Source organism: Nanorana parkeri, unplaced genomic scaffold, assembly GCF_000935625.1.
Source record: "Nanorana parkeri isolate BGI_ZX_2015 unplaced genomic scaffold, ASM93562v1 scaffold1763, whole genome shotgun sequence".
NCBI lineage: Eukaryota > Metazoa > Chordata > Amphibia > Anura > Dicroglossidae > Nanorana > Nanorana parkeri.
Window position 1 is genome coordinate 222,461 of NW_017308031.1, and position 27,134 is coordinate 249,594.

Genomic DNA, 27,134 nt, shown 5'->3' on the forward strand with positions numbered 1-27,134 from the left:
TTGCAGTGCAACTTGGGCCGCGACGTAATGAGCAAGGACAAATGTGGGTCCTGAGGTTACACAGGTTGAGAACCACTGGTCTAGGACACAACCCAACGTGTGATTGAACAACGAAGGAGTAGCAGCACACTGATGAGGTCATCACCCTGTTCTCCAATTTTCTCTGTTTAATGAACAGAAGCCAAAGTGGCAGATCCTTACTGGCTTATGTCCAAAGAGATTGCGATAGGTATGCTACCTACATTCAAAACTACATTTAATGTTGTTTTAATACATCTATAACAAAATGAAACTCTGCATTCCATAAGAGTTTACTGTATGGTTCCAGGAAAGGGGCGCTGCCATAGTTCTAGTGTGTCTGCTGTGCTCCTGCCTGTTCTAGCCATGCACAACATACAGTAAATTGCCTTTATTGCCTACATTTGGATCTGTTATACTACATGTTTTGTTATATCTGTTTGATACATGACAAAAATACTTGTTAATCTTGTCAGAGCTGTCCCATGTTCTTGCTCTCTACCTGTGTTATTTCAAGAGGACAAATTAGCCCTTCCTATTCTTTTCTTTGACTACAAGTCGATTAGTCACTATGCTGTGGATAAGAAGATAGTGGGAGTGGGTAAGCAGTTTAGTAAACGACAATGGGCAGGGCTGACACCACTCAGTCCACAAAAGCTGTGTGTGGTCAGTCCACAATAGAAAATTAAGAGGTGAGGGAATTTCCTGGCAGACCAACAAGTATGTTCTTTAACTGCAGGATCTTAAAGGAGGCCTTCTGCAGAAAACTCCATCAATCTTTCTTTCTAGGTAGCTGCAGGCAGAATTAACTTGTAAAACAGTTTTGATGTATGTATATAAACTGGTCAAGGCACATTTTTCATAGAACAATTCTGTTCACTAAAGTTTATGTGCTCAGCAAATATGTGACTAAGACCTGAAGGCTTTTCTTAGGAAAGTTCACTGTCAGTAGCAGGTCAGTATCCATAAATCACTGGAAATAGTTCCAAGTAAATTAAAATTCTATATAATTCTGAATAAAATATTCCAGATGTAAAAATAAAATGAATCTGTATATAAATATATACAACTGTTGCATACTAGAATCTATTTAGTTTAAATCATATAAAAAATGAAGGGTATAGTTGAAGAGACCCTGCTATGTTATAAAAAAAAGCTGCTGTAAGGTCCCTCCAATAGAAGAAGGATTATACTCACTTTTCCAACAGCCTGTGTCTCCTACCTCCCCTTTCTTCAAGTGCTGCAACCTCCACCAGTCTCTGCAGTATTCAACATGTCCGGTAGGGTCAGATGTCATTGTTCCCCGATGAATGCTGTGGTTCAACCCTCTTACCCTGACTGGTGGAGACTGGAGTACTGGAACAGAAGGGAGGTAGAAGACACGGGCCACCAAAGAGGTGAATATACTACTACTTCTCTTGCTTGTGCCAATCACATCCAACAGGAAAGACCTGAGCTATCTAAGTAAGGCAAAACATGCATCAGCAGTTGTCCTTTTTACAGATTCAATTGGAATACATGATACTAACTTTGTGTGCTGGTTATCTTTATCATCTTTCTGTCCTGATACTCCAGGAGAAGATTTTTCTGTGCACTGGATGGGGCATCTAATACTTGTGAGTTGAACTGTGCTCTTTCTTTTGAGTAGTTGCTTAAAAGCTTAGTAGTGAGGCTTAAAGTATATTTAAAGCCAAACTTTTGTTCTAGTTTTGTTTAAATTTGGGAGGTGCTGAAACCCCTGACATGTTTTCATTTCTGCCTATGTCCCCGCTGGAGGAATTCATCCCCGTGACCATTGAAAATACTACAGTTTTCAGATGAACAGGAAATAAGGGAAAACCTTCCAAAGAGAACACCTCTTGCAGTTCCAACTTTCTCAAAAGGAACTTCTTTCGTTGGGGAGATTTCCTTTCATTTTCTTGTTGTGTCTCAAGGACAGGATGAAATTCCAAAATCTTAAAATCCTAGTGGGGCTATTAACCATTTACTACACTATTCAAAACTAAAAGAAAGAAAATTTTGACTTTAGATGCACTTGAACTTTACGCTGTAGGCAATTATAATTTGCAACTTCAGCAGGGTCCTTTGCTGTCTAAAGTTCATTTTCCCCTCATTCATCAAGCTGTAAACCGCTTCAGGCAATATCAAGCTGCAGCTGTAGTGGAAATGTCTAAAAATAAAAATGTGATGCTGATGGCTCATTTTGAAAGTTCGTCCATGTACTTACATTGTTTATTTTACTACTGGAGTGCTGAATTACTTTGAAAAGATTCTACTTGAACAAGAGCAATAACGAAGCTTCTTATTTAGTTCTGAAATCCAATAACTATTACAGCAATAATGACTGTAATATTATTCTTTATTTAATGATAATGAGTTATGATTTAGTCATATCTATTATCCATTTAGCGTTTCTTCCATTACTATTACTCTCTGAGCCTCCCTTATTATAGTAGAGTCCTACATCATGAAGTTTGCTTTTTTAATAAAGATATCTGCTCAGGTCCCCTACCTTTATCTGGCAGAATGTTTCTGTGTAATTACATTTCCCCATGTAATTTGCCTTTCTAAGTTTAATAAAAACAGGGAACTCATAACATATGAATTAATAGTGAGAAGAATAACAGAGCTATCATACTGCATTGAATTTAAGACTCAATGATTTAAAAATAATATAATACACACAACAAACATAAGAATTAACAATTGATGGCAAATTGACATTAAAAAAAACTATCCTGAGCTTGATCAATATGCCACAGAAAACTCACTAGAGTGTCTATTTATAAAAAAAATTGTTCAGCTTATTCGTTCATTGAAACTTTCGTTATAGCAAAACTTCAGATACAATTCAAGAGAACACTGGAGAGAATGAGCATACAATTGTAACATTGCGATCCTCATAGTATCAGTGGTTACATTTATATGCTCATTCTCTCCAACAGTCTCTTGAATTGGAACATTGTATTTCCTTACTAACATGTATTTATTTTTTATGATCCTCAGTTTCATTGAGTGGCCATAATGTGGTATTTTCATCATTCATTCTATACCGTATGAATATTCCTATTGAAGAACATAGGACCAGAAGAGAAATTACACTAAGGACATTTGTGTTTGCCTCATTCTCACAACATCTGGTTAACTCACACAGCATGAATGTACAGGAAATTTCACTGGACAAATAAGCTATGTATTTTTTTTAAATAGACCCCTATGACTTACTGTACGAAAGCAATAATACAGAGACATTTGTAAAAGTATGGCTGGAAACTAATATTTTTTTCTAAACTGTATGTCATTTCTTCTAAGGTTATTATTACTTATAATCCACACTTCTGTACTGGATACAATAACTATAATTAACATAACTGCATAGGTTTTGTTAAGTGCAGAAACTGCTCAGTTTTGGGCCCCAGCAATTTTAATAAAATGTCACTCACAATGTCGACCTTTTACTGCTTACTACATATGCAGCACTATGCCTGCTTCAAAGCAACAGATCAACTGAAGTCCCTCTTGTAACTATCACCACGTGTTAATATATTTTACTCTACAGTACCTTCAAAATGTAGTGATGCTTTTGTGCCTGCTCCGTACTCTTGTTCACTGGGATACTATATAATATAAATAAAATATATAAACACACCTTCTTGGAGAAAGGGACATTGATCGAGATGAGAATCTCTTCCGGCCTCAAAGCTGATGCTCCAGTTTCATCAAAAACTAACTGCTTCAGAGTAACCTGGCGTTTCCTGTCTGTAAATAACAAAGGTCAGTTAGGACTTAGGTAATATTATGGGGAGGAGTACGCCTTCTAAGAAGAATATATTAACATGTTATTGATTACTCATAAATTCAGCTACTGTACATGATTCAAGGCTCATTTAGGAATAGTGAGAGGTGAAACAAAAATCCTTCCATGTATTTGTGGTTAGCGGGTTATTACTGTAAACCATAAGCTTTGTTTCTACAGGTCACCATAGCAGCATATATTTTTGAGTTTTTATTGTAGCATTTACAGCAATCCTGACCTGTCACCTTTTCAGTTTGCACTTTGAAATACTTGCTTATCCATATTGGTATTGCATTAAATATGAAGATCTGTAAAATAACCACTGGGGGGGGGCACACTGTATTGACTCAGCCACACCCTCACCTCCTGCTAAACAACTGTTGATGTAAGATATCAACCACATAGGGAGTGCACTGTTTTCAGCGAGTCAGCATATTGATGGACATTAATTGTTAGAAAGAACAGTAAAGTACAACTATTGAGTATGTAATGAGAAAATATGCCATCCCATGTGCATACACTATAATTATAATATATACATAAAATAATTATTTTTAAAACATTAAAACACTTAATAAGACTATTTACATGCATCTTAATGTTCAGGATCTGCCCTGTAGTCAGTGATCTTCCCTAAATACCCTTCAATCACCTGAGCTGCTGGCATACGCTGCATAATTTCAAGCACTTCAGACACCACATCCAGCAAAAGCACATGAAGAAGGACTTTCAGCATCCTCCACACCTCCCTCCCCCAACTTAAGGCGTTAAGTTTCCCATCCAGCGGCTGGGAAAATAGCCTTCCTGTTATTGGCTATTGCAAATTGCAATAGCCAATAGCAGGTTAGCTATTGCACCCGACCATTGCCTGCTATCAATCAGCAGAGGAGGGAACTGAAGAAGAAAGTTCTCCTTCATGTCTTCCTCTGCTGATTGACAGCATGCAGTGGGCGCTGGGCGGGTGCAATAGCCAACCTGCTATTGGTTACTACAATTTAAAATAGCCAATAGCAGAATGGCTATTTCTCCCAGCCGCTGGATGGGAAACTTAACGCTGGCTATCTGCCGCCTTCAGAAGAGGGGGCACAGGGAGTAGCAGTTGGAAGCAGAGGACGCATGGGCACAGCAGAGGAGGAGGCATGGTGCACGGTAGCAGAGGAGGCAAGTGGCATGACAATGGAGGGGGGAACGGGGATCAGCAGAGGAGGAACAGGCACGGAAGAGGAGGGGGCAAGGGGCACAGCAAAAGAGGAACGGGCATGGCAGAGGAGGAGGTATGGGGCACCACAGAGGAGGAACGGAATGGCAGAGGAGGAGGCATGGGACGAAGCAAAGGAAGAGGAACAGGGCATGGCAGAGGAGAAACGGGGCATGACAGAGGAGGTATGGGGCACAGCAGAGGATGTACGGGGGACAGCAGAGATACAGAGCATGGCAGAGGAGGTACAGGGCACAGCAGAGGAGGTAAAAGGCATGGCAGCAGAGGAGGCTCGGGAAATGGCAGCAAAGGAGGCATGGGGCACAGCAGCAGAGGAGGAATGGGGGCACAGCAGCAGAGAAGGCATGTCAGCTGAGGAAGGAGGGCACAGCAGCTGGGGAACAGGGGCAAAGCAGTGGAGGAGGCATGGGGCACAGTGGTCTCTACTCCCCGCTGGGTGCCGGCTGCAGCGCTCTATGTTCCCTCTGATTGAAGGGGACACAGACCGCAGCATGCAGCAGCTCACAGCGAGGGGGCGAACAGAGGAGCAGAGAGGTGTGGATTCCACGAATCGGAATCAATTAATCGATAATGAGAATCGTTAACAACAGGATTGTTTTTTAAAGATGGGTTTCTGGATCCCATTTTCCCCTTCCAGTGAGTTCACAATGGCTGACAACCTCAAGTTTGTCCAGCAGCAAGAATTCACAGCTTTGCAAAAGATTAAAAAAGAAATAGAACTGGGCCGTATGACAGCCCAATTTTCATCCTCCCCCCTATTATGCAATTTTAGGGCCTCCACATTAGGCCTCATTACAAAAATAAACAATCAGGAAATTCTGACTCATACACCACCAGATCACCCGTGAACAATGGCGTTGACTAGGAGGAATCCTCAGTACAATATGCATTATTTGATAAGGTATTATCGTTGGTTAGAGCAGCAGAAGTAAATGCCCTTCTGGCAAAAACGGATATCAAGTCGGCTTTCTGCCTCCTCAAAGTACAACCTCAATGTTTTCATCTTCCTGGATGTTATTTAAAAGGAGCTAGACATGTGCCTACGTGCCTAACCATGAGCTGTTCAACTTTATGTTACTATTTTAAAATGTTTAGCAGTTTTTTTTATAATGGGGAGTCCAACAAATTTTAGGTGACTTATTCACATGACACTGTCTAGATGATTTTCTATTTGTCTGCAAATCATCTAGTACCATATGCCGAAGACCAGTTGCCAGTGTTTGAAGCAAGCTGTGCAGAATATGGTATCCCGTTAGCTGCAGAGAAAATGGAGGCAAAAGCCTATCTGCAAATAAAGTTGCGAATGGTGAGATGCATCTACAGACACAGCTTACCAGCTATAGGGAATTGGATCTGACTACATACCCACCAGCTTCTAGCACCAGTGCAGCCGATTTATCCAAATTGCATGGAGCTGTCTCAAGCTTGTATACTATCATCACCACAAGATATAGAAATCACGTCTCTATTGCAGTAGGAGCCATGGTGCAAAACAACCAATCATGTTGTCTGGTGATAGGCAAAGAAAACCAAAAAAATCTCCACTCCAAACCAAACTGATAATTTGCACTAGAACTTACTTTCTGATGCGAGGTTGAATGTGCAGTTGCCAACAGCCAGAATAGGGTTCAGGTCCCAGGTAGAGCTTTCGCTAAGAATGCTCCCTCCGAGGGACTGGAGAAAAGAAAGATAAAACATTCAAAACTCATTTCTACATTACATTTCACTTGTCATTAGGTGGCAAATAAAAGTTTATCAATCAGAACACAATTACAAAGGAAACAGTGTTAAAGCTGAACGCCAGTCTTCCCTTATGTCTTGCACAGTTGTATAGATGCCTCTGCTAAACTGAAATTGTTCACTTTGATTTTACTGCACACTGTGGTCTTCAGAAAGTCAGGCAGAGCCCACCTCATCAGATGGCAGGAGGACTTCAAACATTATCTAGCACTTTCCTCCCTAGCCTGACTGTCCCTGGCCTTTCATTCATTTGATTTCAGTTCTTTAACCATCACCTCAGCATCTCATGTGGGTGTTATGACAGCTTCCTGTCTTCCTTGTCAGCCTCTCGCAACAGCCATGATCTGCCTGCATTGCATAGAGAAGCATTGATTCCCTAGGTCTATGGGATGTAATGGGGAAAAAAGGTTGTATTGAATAATTGAATTAACATACTGATAAGGGGTTAAAGGAGTAACTAGGGAAGGCAAATTATAATCAGATTAAACTTCAGCTTTAAATAATTGTAAGTTCTATGATAAAACTACCGTATATACTCGAGTATAAGCTGAGATTTTCAGCCCATTTTTTTGGGTGAAAAGTGCCCCCCCTCGGCTTATACTCGAATATTTACCTTTATTTTATTTATTCATAAATATGTGTTTGACTACTATCTATTTTCCAACATTTTACAAAGAATGTTAGAGTTAACATTCACTTCAGTCTCTGTCAATTGTGGAGGTCACAATATTTCCTTAAAAGAGCCCTGGATGTAGGCAATAGCAGAAGACATTGAATAACTGCCACATCTTCTAGGGAAACATATCACTTAAATAAAGAAGCAGTTTATTCATTGCATGAAGCTAATAAAAACTTTTGATGCATGATTGTAAAGCCTTGGTGAATCAGGCATGCCTTTTTTCTAGCACAATTAAGAAAAAACTTTTTTATTAATGTATAAAACTCCTGCCCAGCATATAGCTGATCTAATGTCAGTGGCGCACGACACTACTGCCACTAGATGGAGCTGAGAAGCATAGGCGATTCTCACAGATTATTACAGCAAAACAAAGAGCAATAACAAAGTAACTCAGAGCTGAAAATCTGATTTCAGTGTACAAGCAAAGAAATCTGGAAATGTGCCTCTGTTATCAGAAATTCTCAGTACTGGGAGTGCACTGAGTTGTGATGACAATTCTGTAAGGCCTCATGCACACTATGTTGGTTATGTGCATTTGGAGCATTGCTTGAGTTTAGAGTATGTAGCTTCATATTATTGTGCATTGCTGTCTAATGTATTGCTGGGCTTTGTAGTCCTCTATAGCTGATGGTATTCTGCATTCTGTATAATGTATTGCTGGGATTTGTAGTCTTCTATAGCTGATGGTATTCTGCATTGCTGTATAATGTATTGCTGGGATTTGTAGTCCTCTATAGCTGGTGGTATTGTGCATTGCTGTATAATGTATTGCTGGGATTTGAAGTCCTCTATAGCTGATGGTATTCTGCATTCTGTATAATGTATTGCTGGGATTTGTAGTCTTCTATAGCTGATGGTATTCTGCATTGCTGTATAATGTATTGGTGGGATTTGTAGTCCTCTATAGCTGGTGGTATTCTGCATTGCTGTATAATGTATTGCTGGGATTTGAAGTCCTCTATAGCTCGTGGTATTCTGCTTTGCTGCATAATGTATTGCTGCGTAGTGGACCTCCGTGTTGGTTCAGTGTCTTTAGACATGCTTCTGTGCTCTCTTCTTTTGGCGAGGCGGCGCCCCTCCTGATCCACCACAGAGGCGAAGCTTGAAATCACTTCATTCAAGTCTCTCCTCCATGACAGATTAGAAGGGGTCCAGCCCAGAAACAAAGTAGCATTGGAGAATGAGGCAATTTGAATCCCCACCCCTGCAGTGAATCAGGAGGGGTGCCACCACGACAAAAGAAGAAGAGAGGCCAGAAATGTGCGGTGGGCGGCCGGGGGTATGAATGGAGAACTTTGCCCTGGCCGACGGAATATCTAGCTTTGCCACTGTGCACACCTAGACATTCAGCAGCATCTAGGAGCATTCAGTCTAGAAGCGATTACTCAAACTAGGATTTTCTGCGTTCTGGGCCTAAGTAGCCCGGTTTTAAACAGCTAAACGCGTGTAAACGTGACTAGGCCCAGGAACAACTAAACACAGGAAAAAGTGATCTGGGAAGCATAGAGTTGTTTATACTTCCCAGATAACTTCTCTTGTGCTTAAACGCAGCCAGCTCATGTACATGAGACATAACTCATGGCAACAAATCAGATTGCACATTAGTGTTGACTGATAATAGCTGTGTTTAAATTGGTTTCTATGGGTTAGTCTATTCTTCACAATGCCAATGGTCTGTGCACTGCCTTACTAAATGAATCTAAAGCTGCCCACCTACAGCTCAAATGTTGGTCTATTTCTGATAATTCTTCAAAAATTGTGGCAGCCCTATCAGGACCACCAAGTTTGACAAAATTATTTTTTTCTATTGACTTTTGTGGAAGGAGATGGGTGGAAAATTAACAGCTGAACAGTACCTAATTCTAGTTAGATTTCAGTCAGATGCCGACACTGTTCGGCTATTTGGCAGCCATGGGAGCAGCGGCTACTGAATACAATAGCCAGCAGCTTTGTCTATGCTGTTTAGCCTGGATGGCAGGACCTAATAATTTCCCTTGTTCAGCCCGTGATGCTGAATGAGAGAAGCCTTATTGTGCACGGCCAGACTAAAGACAACATGGGCTCAAAACCTAGTAAACTATTGTAAACTAGTAACTAAGTAAATCTTTACTGTTATGTAAGGCCTTGTTTAAATGGGTGGCAGGCTTCAGGCCCTGTAAAAAAAAACAAAAAAACGTCCACGGTGGATCACTTTTCACAAGGGGGTAGAGCAGTGGCTGCCTGGTATTCATGCAGTGATACTGCCCCCTCCTGAATGCCAAGGAAAATGTTATTGAACTATTGTGTGCCACGTGTGGTGCAGTCCCATTCACCTCTATGGTTGCTTGCCAAATGCAACATGCTGTATAATGTTTGCCATGCTGAAAAGCATTGGGGCACGGCAATGTATACAGCACTGTCCAGCATTGCAGCGTGCAGTGGTAAATCCACAGATCAACTGCCAGATTTTGCCGCCCATCAGCTGCCCATTTAAACGAGGCCCTACTGTGTACTTTAATAAAAAATAGTGGTATTTTGTACTTATAATTATTATTTACATATTATTTATCTGATTGCATTATATACAGAAACAGGGTTTAGTAAGTGTGGTAATTACGTATAAATCAGATGTTCTGTGACATGTACTCGGTTTAATCGGATGATTTGTATCAGGGATTAATCGGATGATTTGTAATGTGACTTATACTTACGGCTTCACTTCGTATCTGTGGCCCCGCCAATTGCTGCAGAATGACTTGGAAGAGCTTGGTTTTCTCTGCTGGTATCTGAGACACGGCTTCACACAGAAAAGATCGTATCAGGGCTAGGCTGCAAGCCGCTCCAATAGTGATACCTGAACGGACAGAATTTCTCATATTTATCTTTGTACTATGAACTGCATTTCATACACCTTAAAATTTACCCCGATGACATTCCCTGTGCTTAGAAAACTACAGTATGATAACTAAGGGTCACCATACACGTTATAATTTTGACCGTACAATCTTTGTACAATCAACTTTACGTTTACCAAACTTAATACCTAATCTAACCAATCAATTTGTATCCAATCAGAAAGGCTCTTAAACTACATAGTTTTTGGTAGATCTAAGCTGGGGCGTCCCGAGACCGGGTGTCACCCGGAGTGGAGGCCAGGTGACACCCCTCCGTGACGTCATCGCGCATGCACTGTCATCTTATTGAAGCTTGCCGGCGACCATCTTGGTGATGGACACCGGCAGAGAGAGGAGGGATGAGGTATGCCGCCGGGTCAATCACCACATACATTACAACCTGATTCTACAATCTCTTAGATCCAGTGGCGTCACAAGAAGGGTGCGGGGGTGCGGCTCGCACCCGGGTGGCGCCATTAGAGGGGTGACACCAAAATGACTGATTTTGGTGTCACCTCCTCTGAAAAGTCTTGCACTTGGTCATTGACCGTGAGCCTGACAGTATCAAGAGAGAGGAGGGGACCCAGCTGCATACCTCATCCCACCGGATGAACGCCCCCTCCTCTCTCTGCCCGCGTCCATCACCAAGATGGCCGCCGGCAGGTGTCAATAAGATGACCGCGCATGCGCATGATGTCACGGTGGGGTGACATCCGGCCTCGGGACGCCCCAGCATAATGGGCTTTCCAGTTTTACACAAAAACATGCCTATCTTTTTTTTAGTTAGGAGTTAAAACTAAGAATTAACTTATACCAAACACCTCAGAGGGTTCCGATAGATCAGATACTTAAACAGATCATATAACTGATCACACAAAATTCTGTCAGTGAAGACACCTATATGACCACATTATTCTATTATGTAGGTATCTTACGTGTCACCAAACATTCACTGCAGATAAATCTTTTTGGAGCATGTGATTCAAATTACGGTGTTTGATTCACCGCCATGATTGTTTTTTTTTTTACCATTTACATTTTATTTATCTCATAACAAATAGCAATTACAATCATATGAATACATTTTAAAACATATAAATACAAATACAAATACAAGGGGAGAACCCATTTAAAGAGCTAAGAAACTTAGACTCCAATGTTCCAGTTGTTTTAAAACAGATCAAGCTTCACAGTATGCAAATGTTCCGGTTCCCAATGCCATTGAGAATCAGAGCATCCTGATGTTACACCACATGGGTAACCACTCATAGACTACAGACAAGGAATTACATAGGGAGGAACATATAAGGAAAAGAGAAGGAAAAGGGGGGAACACCATGATTGTTTATTGAAAGTCACATTCACTACTTTATAAATATGTCACACAACGTGTATCTAAACCCAAGCATATACTGTATATTTGCAAGCACAGTTTACCAGTCCCAAGGAGTGATGGCTGCATTTGTTTTCTTTTTTAAGACTTTATTTTTTGCTTACACCTGGTGATTCTGCCAGTAACACACATAGGGTGACAACACTCACTCAGTGTATCTAGGGAGGAGCAGCATTGTCACCCAAGGACAGTAGTACAGAACAACTCCCTCACCCCCTTTTCTCCTTAACAGAGGGCAAGTGTTTTGTAGTCCACAAAAACAAAAATTTATTTTGCACAGATATAACATAACATTTTAATAGTATATTAATCAGACCAAAAGGGGGCAAATAAGAGTTCATTGTTAAGAGTCTACAGACCCTTTAATGCCCATTTACAGGGCCTACACTGGCCAGATCAGTATATTTCTATGGTGGGTAAAGCAGATGTTTCTAATTATCTGCAGCTACTCAGCCTGTACAAATCCATGAAAGGCTGCAAGGCTCCTTTGCTCTCCCCGTGCATACGCATATGGAGTAAATAGCTGCTGTAAGGGACAGATGAGAAGCCTTGGACGCAAGCAGTCAATATACAGGGCCGCTTATCTAGCTGCATGTAATAACTCATTGAATGATTACATGTGAACAACCGTGGACACTGTCATTGATGTGTACAAGTTTCCTGTCCGCAGCTAATGAGAAACACCTGGTCCCATCCGCCTCAGAAATAAGCAGATCTGGGCAGTGTACGGCCATGATTGGCCATATGAATGAGCTCTTATACAGGAGTAAGATACTGTATGTACATATCCAGTCCATGTGTCTATATGTGCTGCCTGAGATCTACATTATTTTGCAATTAGCATTACCGAACTCTTTAAACCAACCCCTGAGGATAGGAACATGGGAGCTGTCATTGTTAGTAGCCTGGAACAAGCAGTGAAGTCTGACATTTTTGAATTCCAATCCAGCATACTTTTTTCAGATCAGTGATTCATTAGGTAGGGAAGCCACAATCACATTAACAGCCCAGAAGCTTGCACGTTACATACAGGTCAGCAATGTCAGCTTCCGTATACATCTCATCACAGGTTTATGCATAATGATGAATAGGGTAGGCTATATTTTTTTAGCCTTTAAGACAGATAATTTTACCATCATACACAAAGGGAATAATTGTATAGACCAGCCAATATTGTCTCTAACGCGCCGCATCCCCATCTTAAATATAAAGGAAATTCTAAATAGAAACTTGGGTCTGTTCAGGAGCTACTCCAATAGATTCACATAGACATATTTTTTGTTTTGTATACAAGTCTCTATTTTATTGTACATAGAAGAAAAACATATTAAAGTAATATCATAAAAGCTCACGTACGTATGCTTATCATCCCATATGGGACCTATGCTCCCTGCATACCACCCTACTGACCCCACCAGTTAGTATTTCACACACTGTGATGCTATAATTTCTTTGTGTGTGTTACTAAGTCATCTAATGGGGTGGAGGTGAAGTTCCAAAATGTCCATTTAGAATTTCCCATATATCATACACGGCATCCTTCTTCAGAAATAACTCTTTGTACAATTTAACTCACTGTACACTTTTTTTATTTAGCAGAATGCAGCTGGTTCAAGGAGCCATAATACCTACGCTTAGATAAACCTGAAGGTCAAACCTGATATATAAAGCTCTGGGGTGATGTACTTGTTCATTTTTGTCCTCAGGCCTAATCTTTAACACAGATTTCTATGCTGACAAGTAGGCATTGAACTTACTAAACTGACCTGTGATTCTGCATTTCTTTGAAAATTACAGAGAACAATTCACATAATATATGACTTGTTAGAAAGAGCTTTGAAGATGTAAATTATACATGAGATAACGTACAATTTACTGTAAATCATAAGGACAATATAGCCCAAAAGTCAATTCCCTGGTAAAATTAGTTTCAGTCAGTGGTACAAAAAAGCCACAGTCACCTCGCCCAAAGCCCATACATTTTCTTACTCAAACAGCTTTCCACAAATAGACACAGTTTGCAATAGTATTTCAAATGACAGATTGCAGTTTTACGTCTGTCCAAACAGTATGTGCGACATCAAAATATGCCATTTCTATAGATATCTTTTATCTGAGTGTCTCATACAACAATTTAAAAGATGCTGTGAAGCTACCTCGAAGCTAGTTTTCTTCCCTGTTCATCCAGAGATATCTAAAATTATTTACCCTTTGCTTCTGGTAATATTTTATACTTAACATTTGTCATTCCGAATAGTGTCCTCACCCTAAAATGTATACTTGATGTCACATTTATTCTCTACATTTATTTCTGTACCTTCTATAACAATAACCCAAATGTGTTTGGGCCTCCTCCAACTTTCCCACCAGAAGTCTGCTCAGATGTCATTTGTGTGAAATATAAGATGTCATCAATAAAGTGTTACATCGCCATAAGTATGTACTTGTCAAATTACCTTTTCTGTTGTCCCCTGCAAAATATGGACAGCTGCTATCCTACTGGACCATTTATATGTGTCAAGTTTAGGCCTTCAATGGGTGAAGACCAAACCCGAATCATACAATCTGCCATTGTACAGACAGCATAAAATCTGAACCATATGCCAGTTATGATGGAGTCTTACTATATAATCTTACATTTGACAGATTTCATTTGTATCTCCATTTAAGGAACAAGTCATGATAAAAAATACACTCAAGGATGTATCCTGTACGGCAGTGGTTCTAAACCTTTTTAGGGCTGGGACCCCTTGGTAACATTTGACAAGTTGTGGTGACCCCCAACGGTAAAATATAGGGTTGACGGTGGCGTGTCGGGAGAACTGACACTGCTGCGCTAGGAGAGGGCTGAGGAGGACTCTCACCTAGCACAGCAGAAATCACACAGCGACTCACAGGTTGAGAACCACTGTTGTAACAGCTAAAATGGCAAACCATATAACACAAGCCGAGGGTGTCGGCTTTTATTATTAATAATAATGATAATAATCACTAGATGGGGACCTGTTGGAGAACTGCAGGTCCCACTCTGCTGATTGACAGCAGCAGTGGGCGGTTGCAATAGCTAGTTTGCTATTGCAATGTGAAATAGCCAATAGGAATGTAGCTATGCATTCCAATGCTGATTTAATTTTTTCTTTCTTACTGCGGCTTGGGCTCCGATGTCAGAAATAAAAATGAAAAAAACGATCGCAGCGAAAGGTTTACTCTGCTCGATCGAGCAGAGTAAACCTTTCCGGGAGAAAGTTTCGGGAGGCCGGGAGCCGCTATCTAATAGCGGCTGACACTCCCGGTGACCCCTGGCAAATTGTCATTCGACCTCCGAAGGGGTCCCGACCCACAGGTTGAGAACCGCTGCTGTACTATATTAAGACAAGAATTGTCACTATTAAATAATACCACTCACCTTTCTCAGCAAAATTCACAATGCTCAGCTCTGGAACTCTGGCTGGGGAGATGATAACTGGATAAAATGATTCCGTTAGATTGACTGGCGGTCCTGTAAAAAAATGATACTTTGATGATATGATCATGTCAACACAGAACAGGCCTATTATTATTCACATATGAACACCAAGGAACTGGTCTACCCCTATTTTTGAGAACTTCCCCTTTTCAGCTCAGCTGCAGGAATGTACTTTTTTTGCTTTACTATATAATAGAACACACTTCTACCTGACCTGGATTGTGTATACATGGTGCTCCAAAGACACACAAACACATTATTATGTGGTGCACAGTTTACCTACCATAGATGCTGGCTGCTAGTCTTTTAAACACATATGAGATAACAGGAAAAAAAATAATTCTTTTCAGTCATAAACCCAAATTTTGGAGACAAGAAGTACTACCCTGCTGTATTTTGCAAAGTGAAAAGAATGCACCTTCACCACACACATCAGAAGAAAGTGTATGAACCGCCATTACTGCTTATCAGAAGAAGGAACAACACTTGCAAGAATCTGAGTGAAGCATATAAAATGCACTTTACATACATTTTTATGTAGCCACCTTGCCCTAAGCGGGGTGACTACTTCTGCTGCACTGTAGCCAGCCTAAGCTGATTTAATAGTTCTCTGTTCATTTGGTTTCCTCTAAACTTAGGGGTCTATTCACAAAGCTGCCGAAGGATCTGGCCGTAGCTTCGGCCGATCCTTCGGCTAGCTTCGGCACCAGGACCCCTTCGGTTCAGGAGAACCGAGGGGGTGCTGTACGGCTATTCACAATAGCCCGTACAGCTCCCGATCACGGCCGAGCGGCTCAGTCGAGCGCTGAGCCGTGCTGAAAGACGAAGCCGGCCGAGCGGCCGGCCATTGGCCGGCCGACAGCCTGCTTCTGACAGCTGAATTATTTGTTGCTGCCTGCTTCTGGAAGTGACCTTACAATAGAGCAGAACATCCCATAATGTTGTGTCATGAACATGTGTGTTTCAGGAGGTCAGAAATGAAAGCCCAGTGTTGGGGTCCCACAGCTGTCCTGCCAATGAAGGGGGACAATTTTCCTGGGAGGGAGTACCAAGCAGAGTGACTTTGCTGAAAGGTGGAGCTAAGTTAGGGCTGAATACAAAACACAAAAAAGTCCCCAGCACACCCGCCAGCTAGCCTGCAACAAAACAAATGACCCTGTCAACAGTATGCGTTAAAAGCAGAGGTTTTAGTTGCACAAACCTTTGGCCAAGGCACCTTTGCAAAGTGTGGTCCTAACTCTATTTATATGAGTCTCCAAGTGGGAGCATAATAATGCAGTCGAAACATGAAACGCAGTTGTACCTGGAGGTAGCCTACTCCTCCTCACAAGGTGCATGTACGCACTGGAGGCCCAGCAATCAAAAATGCATGCTGAGGTCCCCAGTGCATCCCCACATCAAAAATAGTTAAACTAGAAAGAGATGGTAATCGCATAAATTTATAACCAGCCTTTGAAACTTGGGAGGGACCTGTTGATATTCCTGGGAGAACAAGAAGATGTCTGTTAACCAGCTAAAGTCATACACAGTGTCGCTGCAATCGGCTTAAAGGCTCGCTGCACTATGAAGCTAGGAAGTGGTCAGTAAATCTGGGGTCTGCTGTCCTAGGTGTCTGTAGCCCTTAACCTCTCTCTCTTATGTGAGCTGCTGGAGGAATAAAATCTTTGAAAACACCTTAACTGACTGGCACCCAACTTTACATTCACAGCCTACAACCAGCTAAGGACTTACCACTGATGTAAAGTGTCAGCCCACCCTGCCTCTGGTGTCCCTCATATGCATCTGGGGGTCAGCAGGGTGCTATCTTTATGTTGATATTATAAGATGCCCATAAGCCAGCAGATCAACACAAAAACAGGCCTCTGCACAATCTGCTCATTAAGCTTCCTATTTTAATATCCAGATTGTTGAAGTGGACATACAGTAGGTGCAGCAGTGCAAGCCTTTGATGTATGTGTACATGAGATCATTGTACCCTGGTTCTCCAATGTCAGCTATTGTCAGGTGTACCAAGAGTAGCTTAGTTGACATAATAGATTAAAATTAGATTCACTTCTTCTGACATTTCCCTGTGTATACGCAACTTTATATGTTTGTTCAAACACTTTAATTAAATCTTGTGTAAGGTGACTCCCTCATGTGTAAAGCGAGTCCCTTAGTGCCTACTTAATGCTCAGTTTGTAGGTTCTAATTTCTATACAATGGGCGGGTCCAGCATTGCAAAATGGACTCTTAAGTTCTCATACGCAGTTCTTGTAGCCAAGATCGTAAAGATGTGCTCTATATTCAAAAGACTGAGAAGTAAGTACAATTATTTTGAATAATTTCCACATTTGCAAAATAAGCTTATTTTTGTCAGTGTGATAGTGTTTGTTAGGTAGCCATGAGGAGAATTGTAGGGTAACAAAAATGTGCACAGATTGTAAAGACCACGAAAGGACATTTTAAGAAAAATTTCTCTTGTCTCTAGTCAGAGAGCTGTTTATATCCCTAAATTTCTAACATATTCATATACTTCAGTTTCTGAAGCTGGAAGGACAACCAATATGCAAATGTAACAGAAAGACTCTGTTAGGGTGACACCCCCTGGCAGATGACATGGGCTTCCCTGAGGGGCAGAGTCTAAGTACCAGCCAGTGTTCACCAGAGCTCCTAATGGTGGAGATGGGGTAGGCTGCTTGCTGGTACCAGGGCGCGATCCCCACGCTTGCCCTGCCAGGGGATGGACGAGAACAGGAGGGCTCCAATGAGGAGACAGAAGTCAGATCCAGGCAGAGTTCGAGGCAGGCGGCTAGCAGAGGGTGGTCAGATGGTCTCAGGTCAGCAACGATTAATCAGAGGATAAACGCAGGAGACAAGATCAAAGTCGGGTCCAGGCAGAAGATCCAGGGAGGGCAGCAAGCGAAGAAGGGTCAGATGGTCCGAGTCAGCAACGACAAAACAGCAGAAATATAAGCTCTTAGACAAACTGGAAGCTGGCAAAAAGACACAGCACCAGCTCCTTGTAGAGTTAGTGCTTAAATACCCTTCTGACAGGGTACTCTGAGCTTACCATAACAGACTCTTTTGCCAGTCACTGGTTTGTAGTTACTGGAGTCCTTGTCTGCCACACAATTGATCTGGCTTTATCATCCCTCACCCACCCTAGCATGCATCAGGTGAACAAGAGGTACGGCCAAGAGGTATGGCCAAGAGGTACGGTATGGCTCATAGAGAAGAATGTCCAGCATATTAATGGTCCCCTGCCCATAGTCACCCAATGTGCATCAGGTGGTAGTTGGGATATAAAAAGAGAACTTATGTGGTAGCCAAGAGCTCCGGGGACCACCTGGCCAGCTGCGGAAGAAGGTGCATTTCAGGAACAGGAATGCACATTTGAATTATTGATCACTAATACTCTGTGTTATTTAAATCTTAAAAATGGAGTTTAAACCTCACCTACACTTGAAAAACTGGAAATAGTTACCACACACTAAATTGGCACATATATCTTATAGGATCATGTATCAACAAAGTATTGTGAGCAATAATTTGAAAAAATATATATATAATACCTATCATTAAAATTCACAATTAAAACAACCCCGTAAGGCTAAAAAAATCAGACATTCCCTGCAAAAGAGGAGGAATAGAACTCACTTCTTCGACAACCCATGTCTCCTAGTCTCTTTATTCCAGCACTGCAGCCTTGATCAGACTCTTCAGCATTTCTAGGAGAGTCAGACTCCTGTTCCCCTGCCTTATCCTGTGGCTCCAGCCTTCGACCCCATGTTACTACAGGACACAGCAGTGAGGTAGAGGTCGGAGCCAAAGTATGCAGTGGAGACAGCGCATTCAACGTTCCTGGAAGTGTTTAATTCTGAAGAGACTAAAGGAGGCTGAATGGTGGTCGATGTCTCCCAGCTTCAAAGAGGTGAGTATAATCCTTCTTTGGCAGGGAAATTCTGACTGGATCTCTTTAACATGAATCAATAGTGTACATTAGAGTATTACAAAGTTAATTTACTATCTGGAATAAAAATGACCTTTGTTCTCATGAAGACCTGTTTTTTTCCAAACTCCCAGCCTAGGCATCTTGGGTCACATGGTCTATGGCTACCAATCATTACTTCAGATAGTTTCCAACTAGTATGTCAGTATGGGCTGCCCCTATAGACATACATATTTACAATACACAATTGTAAGGTTGTTAGTAGCTTGAAGTGACATTAAACCCTCAGATTTTTTAACATACACCAATACTGTAATGTGTGCCTTACTGTAATCCATGGTAGTTTCCCTTCTCTTTGCTGCTCTTCCTTTTAAATCTGTATCTGTTCTCATGCTCTGCAGAACTTCTGTTGGATACATGGTGTCTGTGTGTAGGTTTGCAACCTGAGCCAGCACTACAGGAAGAGGCACTCAGCTGCAAAGGGAAGTTCTCCCCCAGCATGAGAAGAGATAAGGATTTAAAAGGAAAAGCAGCAAAGAGAAGGGAAACGACCATGGATTACAGTAAGGCACACGTTACAGTATTGGTTTATGTTAAAAAATCTGAGGGTTTAATGTCACTTTAACACACAGTAATAAGGACATTTAAATTAAGCTCTCTCCATGCACAGCTACATATTAAAAGACTGTAATTGTAGGAAGCCAGATAATAACACGGGTGTGCAACACTCCACTGCTTACCAATTAAAGTATTGCCGACCACCAGGGGAGCTAGGGGATACAATGATTTCAGCTGGAGAAGCTCTGGAAGACAAGATGGAGTAATCCATTTACTCTTATCGCCCTGCAGAACCGACGTCCTTCTCCTCTGTTCTTCCGTCATTATCTGGGCAGGGATAGAAAGAAAGTTGTAACGTTCTACAGCAGGTACAAGATGTGCCATATTAATAGCAATTAAACTGTGCAGTGTGCTATGTTGTTGAGAAGAATGAGTAGGTATGATCAAACAATTTAATGCTGATCAATCACAAAATTATTCATTGGTTTACATTTCAGAAATGATGAATGGTGAATAATACAGACATGAGAGGAAAGTCATTGTTTGTATATGTTGAAACAGGAAAATTGTAATGCTAATTAAATAATTTGAAGTTACAGTATATACTGTATATATATATATATATATATATAAATGAGAGAGAGAGAGAGAGAGAGAAAAATAAAGGTTTAAACCCTCTATCAGATATAAATTGTCCCTGCTGGGGAGAGTCACTAGACATGTAAGCCGGCAAAAAATGTGTTTAGTTTCATATTGGATTTTTTGTTATTTTGTGGGATTCAGGTCCGAAAGTCAATTTGGTTCGGGATTTAGACGAATCCAACATTCTCATAAATCTCGGATGCAGTAGTATTTATGAACAAATGTTCGTTGCAGCAAAGTAACAAAACAAAAAAAAAGATGTATTTTTTTTGTAATAACAGTCTGCAGAAACATCATTAAAAAAAGCATGAGGTTCTCCCCCAATTCATACCAGACCCGTTAGGTCTGGGGGAATGCCCCCCCAAAAAAACATAGGGTTCCCCTGAAATGACAGTATTAATAACAACAACTTGACTCCCTGACCCGAATGGCATTTGGTAACTCCCTCATGCTATTCATGAAGAATTGTTTGTTATATGACAGGTCTGGTCCCGAACGTCAACAAATGAGCGGAACAAGTACCGTGACATCATGACTCTCTCCGCCCATTTGTTGACATTTGGGTCAGACCTATCATTTTGCGGCAGTGTTGGTCCGGATCGGATGGGTCAGCGAGCGCTGGGACTTTTAAATTCCGGCAAATCGGCAGGCATCGTTCAACGTGATTGGCATGGATCTACATCGCTGGACGATGTGATTGACCTTTGGATTGCATCGTTGGAAACTTTGGTGGGTTTTTTTAAATAAAAGACTTGTCAAAAACTGCATTGTGTTTTTTTTTACAATAAAGGACTTTGTCACGGTGTGGTGTGTTTGTTTACTATTTAATTTCATATTTGGTGAATGAGTAGGGGTAAAAACTATCCCTTCCTCATTCACAAGGGGGGACTGGGATCTGGCTGCCAAGATTCAAATAAGCCCCCCTGCCTGCAGACCCCCACAACCACCGGCTCAGGGTTGTGGGGAAGAGGTCCTTGTCCATGGGGGCAAAGTGCTTTCCAGGGGTTCACCACCTGGCAAAGCACCCTCCCTATGTCGAGGGTATGTGGCCTGGTATGGTGCAGGAGGAGGGGGGCGCTCGCTCGTCCACCCCCCTTTCCTGCTCTGCCAGGCTGCTCCTCGTATTAAGAGTCTGGTAGAAACTTTAGCGGGGACCCCACTTTTTTTTTTACATTGGGAGTCCCTCCGAACATTCCTACCAGACTGAAAGGGTCTGGTATCAATTGGGGAGGGGACTCCACACTTTTTTTTTAGGTTGACATTTAACAACAAAAGTTAATTCCGAATGACATTCAGAAATACTCTCGGATGCATACAAAATTTTTGTTATAAGAGATTTGGATACGTTCAGATTCTTTGATTTTTTTTTCCATTCGGAAATTCGGATGCATCCTAATGTCTGAAAATTTGTCAGAAATTCAATTCGAAACGAATCACACATGTTTAAGAGTCACCCCTTTTATGGTGACCACAGTTACTGAGACAGAAAGTGATAGGAAATGCACAGTTTTAGAGTTGTCCCCAGTGAGAGAGGTGAGGGTAAAACATCCAATGGGGACACCTGTTCCAATGAGCACTCTAAAGATGCAAGCTTTTCCCACTTTTCTGTTACATCTACAAGACGGGAACTTCCCCAAGTGGGACACACACGGCACAAAATAACCTGATAGGGGTTTAAACCTTTCCCTACTGCCTTTCCTAGTCAAAGTTCTGCTGCATAGTGGCTTAAAGAGGGTGAATCCAAATAAAATGCACATCCTTAAACTAATTACATTTAAAAAAGAATGTTATGATGGATACATAACTGCATTAACTGGTGTTCTTGTAATATTTGTTCAACTCCGAGATAACCTGGAGTCAGACTTTCATGTACATTATACAAACTCTCCATAGAACTTAATGTAGATTGCAGCAAGCATGTGTGGGCCTGATAAAGAAAAGTGTAACTAGAGGCTGTGCAGAATAAAGGAGGATAAGGGACAGGCCAGTATGAGAGGGGAGTATAGGAGGGGCCCTGGGGTCTTACTAAAATAGCTGTAAAAACATTGAAATTGCAATGTCACTTAAAGTATTAACTCTCAAACTTTTTTTTCGATAATGAATCCAGATCCAGCAAATATACATTCCTAAGCAAAGTGTGTCCTTTCTGCCTAAACAATGACAGTCATCATGTTTCCAAAGAGCCAGCTGCTACTCTCTCAGCTTGGCTTCCCTGAACTTCAAGTCCAGTACAAGAGCACAAGGGACAGAGCACATTTCATCAACTAGCCCGGAGAAAGGAGTGGGGAGCAGTGTGGAGGGGAAGGATTGCCTTGCTGTGCCTGTGTGTTTGTGGAGACACACACAGCTTACTAGCAAACACAAGGGTGGCTCCATAGGGCCCTGTAAAGGAAAGGAGCCACCCAAACACATGATATGCTAGCCAGTGCACAGGAGATCAGATGATTCTGCAGGAAATTAAAGCTTTTAAACATCAAGGAGCAGCATCCATTGTAAGTGGTAAGTGTTTGGAAAAGCTCAAAAAACTTTTGACTTTAATATCAATTTAAGATCTGTCAGCAGCAATAGATTTCAATTGCCCAGTGTCGCCTAAGTCCTAGTTGCTATAACCGATGAGGCTTGTGATCTTGATGTTCAAAGAAGCAGATTATGCGAGGGATGTGAAATTATAAAGACATTATAGATCACGGACCATCATTAAAGTAATTTGCAGGTGCAACAGAGAGAAATCATACTACCACCCCCCCCCCCATGTTTTCTCCCTTCTTTCTGCACATAAGAGCAGCACCATCTTTTTAATACATCACCCAGCATCTGTTGGAACACTCACCTATAAATGATGCAATCTTGTGAATCCTGATGTCTGTGCGGTACACACATAGCTCAGTCTCTCTGCTGACTCTCACTCTTTGACCTGCCAGTGTAAAAATCCTAATCTGCATTGACCTTGTCCAGACATATTCACTTATAAGAGAACTATGGCCCAACCTTTTTTTGCCATAGTTCCCTTCAGGCTCACAGGAGGACTAATACTATACTAATGCCCTCCTGTGACCCAAAACCTGATTGAGAGCTAGCCAGCCAGCTGTGCCCGCCTACTCCCCTTTCTACAGTCAGCACCGGAGGAACATAGAGGGGAGCAGGGAATCCCTGAGGGGAGCATTGACTGACAGTCACCACTCTCTGCAGGAAGAAGCTCGGGAACTGAGCGATCAACGGTATGCGATCACTCACTTCTCCATCAATAGAGCCAATGTGTGACTGCTGCAGTGTCAAACGTCGGCTCTAATTGTAGGGATGAGTGTATTTCACTCTGCTCATAATTCTCCCTTAACTAAAGCTGTTTATAAACTATAAAGGCTGCACTTATTTTCCAGGAAATGACAGCGTTGCTGTATGTTATTACATGTCAGAAATGTATTCACGCAGGCTTGTGAAGTTGCCATCTGCTTTTAAGTAAGCCGGCCATCATGCAAATGAGAGCAGTAATTGCTGATGTTTTTATCAAGTGTTTCTTTTATGTTCATCCTGTGGCTTCACTACTTACTAAGTCAGGTCAAGGCATGCAGGTCAGGACTTCCGATTTCACTATTTCACTGGATACAGGCTTGTTCCGGCCTTCCGGGTCAGTGAAGCCCCAGATAGTGAAGCCGAGACAGTCAGAGAAGTATCAAATTTTTTTTTAAAGTGATGTAATGTTAAATAATGTTATTATGCAAAGGAAATATGCTCATTAGGGCCTGTTCACATGAGTTTCAGGTCCTGATCAGGTCCGGATCAGGTGCGGATCTCCAGTCGCGGTGCTATGTGTTTTTGCCGCGTTTTTGATGCGTTCCTGTTAAAAAAAAGTGGTGCTGTCAGTATGTTAGCTGCAGTGCAGCGCGTTTTTGATGTGTTTTGCGTTTCCGGACCGTTTCCAGACCGGTCAAAATGTGACATGCAGTATTTTTTCTGTCGTAACCTGAACGGACTGCGCACGTGAGAACTGTAGCCCATAAACCACATAGGGATACATTGGGATGCATTTTTAGTGCAGCAGCGTACGGATCAGGTCAGCACAGAAAACGGACGTCGTGTGAACAGGCCCTAAAGGTAAAAATTGAGATTCCCTACTAAGACAGACTTTTGTGCAGACATTACATAGTTACATAGTTGCATAGTATTTGAGGTTGAATAAAGACATTAGTCCATCAAGTCCAACCTATTAGGATCTCATTCTAGGAGTACCCGTACCCCTGTATATTACGGTCCCTTAAGAAATCGTCCAAAAGTTTCTTGAACAATTCCACATTATTTGCTGAAATCACCGCCTGTGGCAGTGAGTTCCAGACCCTAACTGATCTTACTGTGAAGAACCCCCTTCGCCCCTTGTGCTGGAATTTTTTTTCCATCAATTTTAGGTGATGGCCTCTAGTTTTTGTAACGGAGTTAATTTTAAACAGTTAGGCGGCACGTCACGACCCACCTCACAGCATCCTGATTGGTTAGGAAGCCGACTTCACTTTTTCCTAGGCAGCGTGGCTTCCTGACTGAGCAGGCTGCCTAACAAAAGGGAAACAGGCTTCCTAGCCAACCAGGAAGCGGGCCATAACCCACCACCCGGCTTCCTGATTGGGAAGGAAGTCGGCTGTATGCTCCCTTGGCACTGCCGGTCAAAGGGAAATCTCCCTCTGACCAGAAGTTCCGGTATTGGGGAAGGTATCGTAACATTTGGACGAGTACAAGTGCCCGCCCAAATACCCAGTATCTGCACCGACATTAGTATCAGTATCAGTACATCTATAGTGCAAATCCATTGTATTGATAGTTGTAGTACCCAGGCACAGGATTCCAAAACCGGACTGTCCGGGTCATTCCTGTACGGGTGGCAACCCTAGCAGACATACTGGTGAAACTCGAATAATTAGAATATCGTGCAAAAGTATTTGCAGTAAGTGCTGCAAAAGGGGCCCAAACCAAGTACTGAGTACATATGCATGCTTGTACTTTTCAGAGGTCCGATATTGTTCTATGTACAATCCTTGTTTTATTGATTGCATGTAATAATCTACTTTTTTGAGGTTGTGGATTTGGGGTTCTTGGGGTTTTCATGAGCTGTAAGCCATAATCATCACAATTATGACAAATCACGGCTTGAATTATCTTGATTTGCATGTAATGAGTCTATCTCATATATTAGTTTCACCTTTTAAGTTGCATTAGTGAAATAAATGAACTTTGCACGATATTCTAATTATTCAAGTTTCACCTGTACTGACACAATTCCACTCGGCCCTGTGAATATGTACTTCTCTGTGTCACAACTCTCAGAGAGCCTGCCTTATGAACTACAACTCAAAGTTGGCATATGATGGCATATATGTAGGCTTGAGAAATTGAGATTGCATCACATCAAGCAGCAGGGAAAGAGATGCAAAGAAAACTGGGATTCCAGGAAGTTGATGAAACTGATGGGCAGACAGAAGGCAGCACTCCATTGAAGGGATTTTTTCAAGTAATCTTTGATTGCATTATCAAAAACAACCATAGTATGTATTCCTATTACAGTGCTGATGTTATAACAGGATAGTATATGCGGGGACTTTACAACTACTTTAAGTATAAAAGGCAGAGGTCATCAAATACCCCCTGTGTAGGTCACCTACCCCCTGACATGACTATGACATGACTTCATTTCTAGTAACCGCTGATTGTATGCAAATATTTTCCAAACAATCTTTGGTGTTTTTAAATAAGTAAACTACAGATATCTGTCTATATTTAATTCATTGTTTAAAGTCTCCATTCAACTCATTAAGTATGATAGATGTTCTTTTTAGGTACCGACTCAAAGACATTATGCCATACCTAAAAGTCTCTCTATCCTTATAAGTTGTAAAGTCAATTGGGATGTGGTACCCCATACCAATCCCTTTAATATGCTATATATTATTTGCAGTCTGTAAAATGTTGGATTAACTTATTATAACACTCAGAAGCACCCCGAGGGGCATCAATTTTTTTTGTCTTTATCACTTCCAATAGCGTCCACAAAAACTGCTGCATGTTTGTCTACATATTTGTGTACATTCCTGACTGAAGATAGAAAAATGACTGCCATTTCTAAAGGGAAGGTGTTCATATATGCAGCTGAAGGGAAAATGTACATGTATAGACAAGGAGTCCATGTTCACACAGCTGCAGAGACGGTCTGTTTCCACCAGGAATGTAATAAAACCAATAAACAACACATTCATTTTGCTACATAAACAAACCAGGAACAAATAGTAGTCCAGAGAAACTATACGTTAACCTCAGACATACTCTCACCGGATTACATTATGTTGTTGGTATTAGAGCGGTTCTTTTACAGAGTAAAGAAAAAAAGGAACAAACAAACAAAAAAGAAAACCCTCATTAGGCAATTCTGTTCCTGAGAATATTTGCAACAAACAAACACAAGTGGTATGATTACTCCATACAGGTCATGAAACAAAATAACCAAAGAGAAAATTACCAGATGGATAGAATGATGGGTGGGGCAATTTACAGAACAAGATCAATAACATCTATTCATCTATTGTAGTTGATGATACATTTCAAATGACCTGAATTATTTGTGGTATAGTTTTTTTTTTGTATTAAGAAGAAATACTGTACCTATAGTATTGTAACCAAGGATCCATTCCTCATAGTGTAAACAAGGATCCATTCCTCATATTGTAAACAAGGATACACTGCTCATAGTGTAAACAAGTTTACATTCCCCATAAGTTGTTCATTATTTCCCGCTGACCACCAGTGTAAGAGGGTCCTTCTCTCACTGACCATATATATATA

At 41.4% G+C, this 27,134-nt stretch overlaps 1 protein-coding gene across 1 annotated transcript in view; it reads right to left on the bottom strand.

Annotated features, from left to right (window-relative positions):
- Positions 1 to 27,134, bottom strand: part of LOC108799583 (aldehyde oxidase-like) — an 85,853-nt gene that overhangs the window by 46,829 nt on the left and 11,890 nt on the right. Inside the window, exons 2-6 of the mRNA XM_018571464.1 lie at positions 19,856 to 20,000; positions 15,125 to 15,217; positions 10,143 to 10,285; positions 6,614 to 6,707; positions 3,668 to 3,777 (exon numbers count right to left, since the gene is read on the bottom strand). Coding sequence (XP_018426966.1) covers positions 3,668 to 3,777; positions 6,614 to 6,707; positions 10,143 to 10,285; positions 15,125 to 15,217; positions 19,856 to 19,997 — 582 coding nt within the window. The 5' untranslated portion in view covers positions 19,998 to 20,000. The remainder of the gene's footprint in view (positions 1 to 3,667; positions 3,778 to 6,613; positions 6,708 to 10,142; positions 10,286 to 15,124; positions 15,218 to 19,855; positions 20,001 to 27,134) is intronic.